The 6,607-nt window shown below is 50.9% G+C and overlaps 1 protein-coding gene across 13 annotated transcripts in view; it reads right to left on the minus strand.

Annotated features, from left to right (window-relative positions):
- Positions 1 to 240: 240 nt before the first annotated feature.
- Positions 241 to 6,607, minus strand: part of PTPRS (protein tyrosine phosphatase receptor type S) — a 90,398-nt gene continuing 84,031 nt past the window's right edge. For all 13 annotated transcript variants that reach the window (XM_015651590.2, XM_015651588.2, XM_015651585.2 and 10 more), the window contains 6 exons: positions 6,035 to 6,213; positions 5,317 to 5,443; positions 5,113 to 5,238; positions 3,792 to 3,946; positions 2,984 to 3,119; positions 241 to 2,473 (listed from right to left, as the gene is read on the minus strand). In XM_015651590.2, coding sequence (XP_015507076.1) covers positions 2,405 to 2,473; positions 2,984 to 3,119; positions 3,792 to 3,946; positions 5,113 to 5,238; positions 5,317 to 5,443; positions 6,035 to 6,213 — 792 coding nt within the window. In that variant the 3' untranslated portion in view covers positions 241 to 2,404. The remainder of the gene's footprint in view (positions 2,474 to 2,983; positions 3,120 to 3,791; positions 3,947 to 5,112; positions 5,239 to 5,316; positions 5,444 to 6,034; positions 6,214 to 6,607) is intronic.

Below are 6,607 nucleotides of genomic sequence, written 5' to 3' on the forward strand. Positions count from 1 at the left end.
GGATGTGTGCCCATGAGGGACACATGGATGGGGCAGGACATTCCTGGTGGATCAGGAGACACCGGCTGAGCTCCCCCAAAGCTGCCCAGATCCGTTCTTTGCTGGCCTTGTACAGGTTCCCGTTTTTAGCAGGAGCAGAAGGAGAGCGACTGTTCCTGCCCTGGGCAGGATGGATTTGGGAGCCCCTGCCCAGAGCACAGCTCAGCCCTGCCCCTCCCACACACACAGGGCTGCAGCACGTTCAGACAATCTTCCTTTAATACAAAGTCAATATATCTACATACACCGTGGTATGAAAACCACTTACTGTTTCAGTTTGAAATAACAGTGTGAAAGCAACAGCACTTTGCTCTCATACAAAGAAAAAAACCTCCCCCCTCCCCCCAACTTGTCCAGTAAGATTTTGCTGCAACATACTTAGAAATTTGGGCAACTTTCACACAAATAAGTAAAATCTCGAAGAAGCCTTTCAGTCAGTTATTTTTTTTTTTCTTTTTCTTTTTTTCAGTTAAAGACAGGAAATGGGTTGTGTGGGGGGTTCTGGGCAGCACTTGATGGCCATGATTACCCCTTCTAGAAAAATAAAAAAAAAGGAGAGGGCAGAGGTGAGCAGAGTTTGGGGCAGGGTGGCTTTTCTCAGATATCCTGTGCTCTGTGCAGGAAAGCTCCCAGGCACTGGAGCCACAACCAGCACAGAGACAGGCAGGGCTGGTACCTGCAACACACCTGGGATGTTCAAACACCTGATGGGTCTCAAGGCTCCAAAATCACATCTCTGTCTCCAGTCAGCAAAAGCCACTGGTGCTGCTGAATGTCCCAGTTCAGCCCTGGCCCTGTTTGGCCACAGCTGAAGGGGAGGGAATTGGCACTGCCACCACCCCTCCACCTGCTGCTCCCCACCCTTCCAGGGACGTGGGATATGTCTGTGATTTAAAACGAGAGAACCCAAAAAAATTAATAATAATAATAAAAAAAATCCATAAAGGACATTTTTTTCTTACATGAGCAAGTTAAACCTTTTAAATGGTAGAAAAGCAATATGTAGAAGTAGCAATTTGCACTGCATTTTTATATATCACAGCCATTACACGTAACATTTCTACAGTGAAAAAATAGACTGTCTTTGAACATAATATGAACAAATAAGCAAATTTTTCTTTTAAATTCATTGACTGATATTCTTTGTCTTTAAAAAAAAAAAAGGAAAAAATACACTATTTAAAAAAAAGGTAATGTCACTTGTTACAGTTACATCGATACTTTAAAGAAAGCCACTCACAGTATTTGCCATTGGATGCACCTTCCTGGATCTTTCCCAGTTCTTTTACAGCTGGGGCACGTTGGGGACCGTGGGATGTGGGAGATGTGCAGGGGGTGCCGTGGGGCTGGGCCAGTCCTGGGAGCAGCTCCCGAGAGCTGCCGAGTTCAGAGGCGAGGGGCTGGCACCAGGAACCAGCTGGATTCTGGAAATCCATTTCTGCAGGTGTTTCTGGGGCTCCTGGCAGGGAGATGCTGCTGGCAGAACAGGGGGACACAGCTGCTCAGGGCAGCAGTGGGGTGTGGATGTGCAAAGAGCCTGGGGAAGGGGCTCCCTTTCTTCCCAGGGCATCCCACCCTGCTCCAAGGAAAGCCAGATGTGCTGGGAGGGGGCCCAGACCCAGCAGGCAGAGACCCCAGCCCAGGCACGGGGAGGGGCCACCCCCCACAGCCAGCTCTGGGGGTTGTAACTCTTGCTCTTTCTCTATCCTTTTAAATACCCTAAAAAATAAATTTTGGAATTAGAAGAAATGAGGAATGTTCCAAGTATTCAAAATGTGAGCTATAAAACCTCTGGCGTGGCAGGGGCATCCCGTGAATGCTGTTTGCAAGGTGCCTGCAAGCCCAGAATCATCCCAATGCTGATACTGAGGTTGTTAAGACTCCAGCTAGAAGAACTCCTGACCCTAAGTTTGCCTAAGTGTTGAGATTTAGTTCCTTTTCTTTCACAGAACACCTTCAATTCTGCAAGTGACTTCCTTTAAAGACTGCCAACTATATTAGTAAATGAACAGAACTCTAATGATGTAACCAAAGTCGGTTTTTCCTTCCCTTCTCCAGCAGAAACGGTTCCCAAGGTGTGTTGTAGCTTTTGGATCAGTTTCCCCGTGTCCATCTGTCCTCCCCAGCAAACACCTCCTGAGGTTCCAGAGCAGTTCTGAGCAGCCCTCCCGAGCTGCCAGGGCCGGGTTACAGCACGGACGTCCCCAGGGGTGTTCCTTCCAATCCTCCCCCCTGCTCCCGATGCACTGTCCAGATGAAAAGGTTCTTCTTCTGAGTCAGTTTTGTAAGTTCAAGCGCTCCTCCTGGGTCAGAAGAGGCCTTCCAGGACTGAAGTGGTTGGTAGAGTCTGCACAACGATGGCTTTTTATGTTGCATAGTGATCAAAACTTCCCAGATACTCCAGAGCTGCCTGGTAACAGAACTGGTATTCATCCTGCCAACAGCAAAGAGAAGCAGCCTCAGAAGTGGGAATGGCTCCTCAGGATCCCTGTCCTGCTTTCCAGGCAGCACAAAGCTGAGCAGGAACCTCTGTGATTCTCAAAGAGCTGGGAACTCCTGGGAGAGGGAAGTTCCAGCTCTTCCCTTTACGTCTGCCAGGTGCTGAACATCCCCCACTCTCTGTCAGCCCTACGGCCAGATTCTCCTTCTTGGGTAACAATTGGGGCTCTTTAAGGGATGGAATCTTTAAGGGACTTTCTAACAACAGGAATTTTATTTATTTTTTTAAATTTTAGTTTGTATTTCTTAGGTGAAGTCAGCAGTGCAGCCTGGGCTTGCTGAGTGACCTCAGGTGAGGGTTTGGTAATGGCTGGAAAGGCCAGGCTGGACAGGGCTTGGAGCAACCTGGGCCAGTGAAGGGAGGGAAATGAGAGGGGCTTGAGGTCCCTCCCAGACCAACCTAACCCATTCTATGGTTCCTGGGACAGGACAGGGACCCCCTCACCTCTGTTTGCACCATTGCAGGTCGTTGTGTTCGCAGCATCTTCACTGTCTGGAAAATATCTACAACCCCCTCGTAGCGCATCCGCTCCAGGACGATGCTCAGGGTGATGAACACTCCTGTCCTGCCCACGCCAGCGCTGCAGGAGGGGAGGAAATAAACAGGGAATTGTGTGCTACAAATGTTCCTGTAAGTGCTGGGAGGGGAGGGGCTGAGCTGTGCCCTGGGAACATGCTGGAAATGGAGAGCCTGGGTCAGTCCTCCAGGAGAGATACCCAGAAATAACCCAAGTGCCAGAGTGTGACCCAAAAAATGTTTGAGAAAGGGAAATTTCAAAAGTTAAAAGCTTTGGGTTGTGGTAAACAGCATTCAGTGGCCTAATATGTACTACTGGGTTTCTGAAATGGATCATCCTGTCCTGCCTGTGGGGCAGGAGGTACAATTCTTGCTAGCAGAAAACACAGCCCAGCTCTGCTGGAGGTGTAAATTGGGTTGGGACTGGTAAAAAATACTTCTAATTCTGCAGATCAAATATTATAGACATTGTATAGACATGGTATATATAACACTGTGGTTCCCATCTCCTTCAGAGGTATTTCATACCTCTCCTCTAAATATAAAGGGTCAAAAGCCTTGTGGGCAGTGCCAGGGCTGAAGGGAGATGAGTTTGGCTGGCAGAGGCAAGTGTTTGGCACTGACACCCCCACAAAATGTCCCTGCAAGGATGGGGTGGGAAAGGGGGGGATATCTGGATTTTAATTCCTTCTTCTCTCCCTCATCCCATCTGGGTGAGGTGTGTCCTTGTGCCTACCTGCAGTGGACAGAGATGGGGCCATCCTGGCCAAACTGCTCCTTGGTCTTGTGTACCTGCCCAATGAAGTCGATAAAACCTTCTCCTGATTTTGGCACGCCTTGTTCTGGCCAGTCAGTGAACTGGAACTGACGAACAGTTCGTGACTGACCATCCTGGGGGACAAAACAGAACAGTTAAACATCTGCATTTGTGACGACAAACAGAAAAGACAAAAAACTCCCCTATTTTTGTCGCTGGTTTCTTAAAGGGCATGGAAAGTTGAGGCAACTCAGTGTTGTAGCCAAGTACACCCGTGTTTATTATCCAGCCCCACCATGATGAAGCTGCTTGTGCTGCAGCTTGGCGTTCCTGCAGTCAGGCTGTCAGCACAGATCCATATCCTGGCAGGTGCTGAAAGCTCTGACCATTGCAGACAGCACAGATGGAGTCTTCAGCAAAGGAACGTTCAAGGTGAGGTGTTGGCCTCTCTAATCAATCTTCACAAAGAATTGCCACAGTGTCAGAATTACAGCTGACAGGAAGATAAATCTTGTTCTACGAGGACTGATGAGGCATCCTCCTCCTCAACCTTGCAAATTGAATTATCAGGTTCTGGAATACTTTGGCAACCTCAAAAGCTGTGCTGTGAGAGGGAGGGTTATGTTTGTTACAGAGATTTCAGGAGGTATTGAAATGTTCCTTTGGATGAGAAACCTGACATTGAAGATTATTGGAGTGAATTTGTCCCTTTTAACATGACTGACAGTGGCTCCTCTCCCAGCCACAGAAGTGCTATTTTCTGTAGGGTGCAGAGAAACCTTTGCAAGATTTTTATCAGCTTTTGAGGGGAAATACTTTCTGCTTTCACCTCAAATAATCTGCAACTAAACCCCAAAGCCAGGCACATCTCAAACAGCAACTGAAGGCAGTGAGAGAGGTTTGAAACTACTTTCAGTTTTTAAGAACAAATATTCCAGTACAGTGTGTGTATGTGTGCTCTGTTCCTCATCACAACTGAGCTCTCAGGCACGTGGACTCCAGACCTCCCTGGGCAGCCCCTTTCCCTTCCCACTTTCCATGAAGAAACTCCTGCTGGTGTCCAACCTGAGCCTCCCCCAGCACAGCCTCAATCTGTTTCGTCTTGTCCTGGGAGCAGAGCCCGACCCCCACCTTGTTCTGACCCTCGTGGGTCCCCTCCAACCAGGATATTCTGTGAGCTCTCCTCCACTGATAATCCCAGAGAAAGTGAGGGCAGCCGAGCCCACCAAAGCCTGTGTCCTCTGCCAGCCCCTTTCCTCCCAGTTTGGCCTGCCCCATCCCAGCCCACACCAGCACCTACCCTGGCATCCGTGACCTTGAACTCCCTCAGGATGTACTGGGGCATGTTGTACTCGGCCATGGGGTCCACGACGAAGTACTGGTACCGTGCCGAGCGCTCCGCGGGCCAGTACTGGTGGCACTTTTCCTGCCCAGGGCAAACAGGTCCCTGTTAGTCCCTGTCCTGCAGGATTCCCCTCCCAGCCCCTCCTCGGCCCCCACTCACCCTCCCCATCTCGCGCAGCTTCGTCAGCATCACCACGATGGTGGAGTCGTTTTCCCAGAGCATCCTCCAGAAATCCTCGGTGGTCTCTGCCAGCGGCCCCTGCGTGGCTATGTAGGCCCTCTGGTGCCTGGGGAGCCCAAGGCACGCAGGGGTCAGGGGGGAGCACTGCACGGGCAGCAGCTTTGGGAAATGCACGGAAAGGCTGGAGGCTGGGAGAGCAAATGGAAATGCTGGGGAAGGACTAGGATTGCACAAGGTCTAAAGGGGCTGGGATGTCTTTGGTGCCAGTGGTCAAAAGAGAAAAGAGCCAACACTGAGGCTCTCCTTAAATATCACTTCCAAGGGGTAAATCCAACCTCCAGGCACGGAGCTGCCCTGATCCCAGCTGGTCCTGGACAGGAGGAAAACCTGCACATGGAGTTGCTTTGTTCCATCCAAACCCACCCATGGAGGGCTGCAGCTCCCAGGGCTGGAGTTTCCTGGGGGAAGCTTTGGGGATTGCAATGCCCCCAAATCACAAAGGTAATAAAAAGGCCAATCCATATTGGCACAGCAAAATCCACCCCTGGCTGACCCTCTGTGGTCAGGATCTGCAGCTGAGGAAGGGCTGTGCTGCTTTGGGGGATCAGTAATTTAAGACCATGGGGGAAATCCTGAGCAGGCTGGGTTTGGGTGTGGGATTTTCCCCTGGCACGTGTGCAGGGTGGTCTGGCTGTACCTGTAGCCGTCGATGAAGCTGGCGTTGATGTAGTCGGAGCCCTCGACGCCGCGGATGGGCTTCAGGCACACGCGGGTGGTCTCGTAGGGCATGATGTTCACCAGGCGGTTCTTGAACTTGTTGCAGGGCAGGTTGGCGCTGATGAAGCGCGAGGTGTGGGCCTTGGAGTTGGCGAGGCGCTGTGGGGAGGGGACACCGTTCCCTCAGCTGGAGGGTTCTCCTGACCCCGTGCCAGCCCCTTAACCTGCCCCCCTGTTCCACCCCCGTGTGCCCCCCTGGCGCTTCTTTTTGTGGCTGGGGCACAGAGACTGAGGCCCTTCCCTAAGCAAAACTTCCAGAAAATACTACTACTACTAAAAAACTTAAAAACCCCTCCAGTTTAAGAGGGAGCAAATTCAGTCTGGATCTGGAATGACCAGGGAAGCTGCCTGGGAGCTGCATAACTCAGCAATGTAATTACCTCCCACATGGAAGCAGCAAGGTGCCACCAGCCTGACGAAGGCTCTGTGTGACCACTGAGCCCTGCCATCCCATCCCATCCCATCCCATCCCATCCCATCCCATCCCATCCCA

The sequence above is a fragment of the Parus major genome, chromosome 28, assembly GCF_001522545.3.
Source record: "Parus major isolate Abel chromosome 28, Parus_major1.1, whole genome shotgun sequence".
Lineage (NCBI taxonomy): Eukaryota > Metazoa > Chordata > Aves > Passeriformes > Paridae > Parus > Parus major.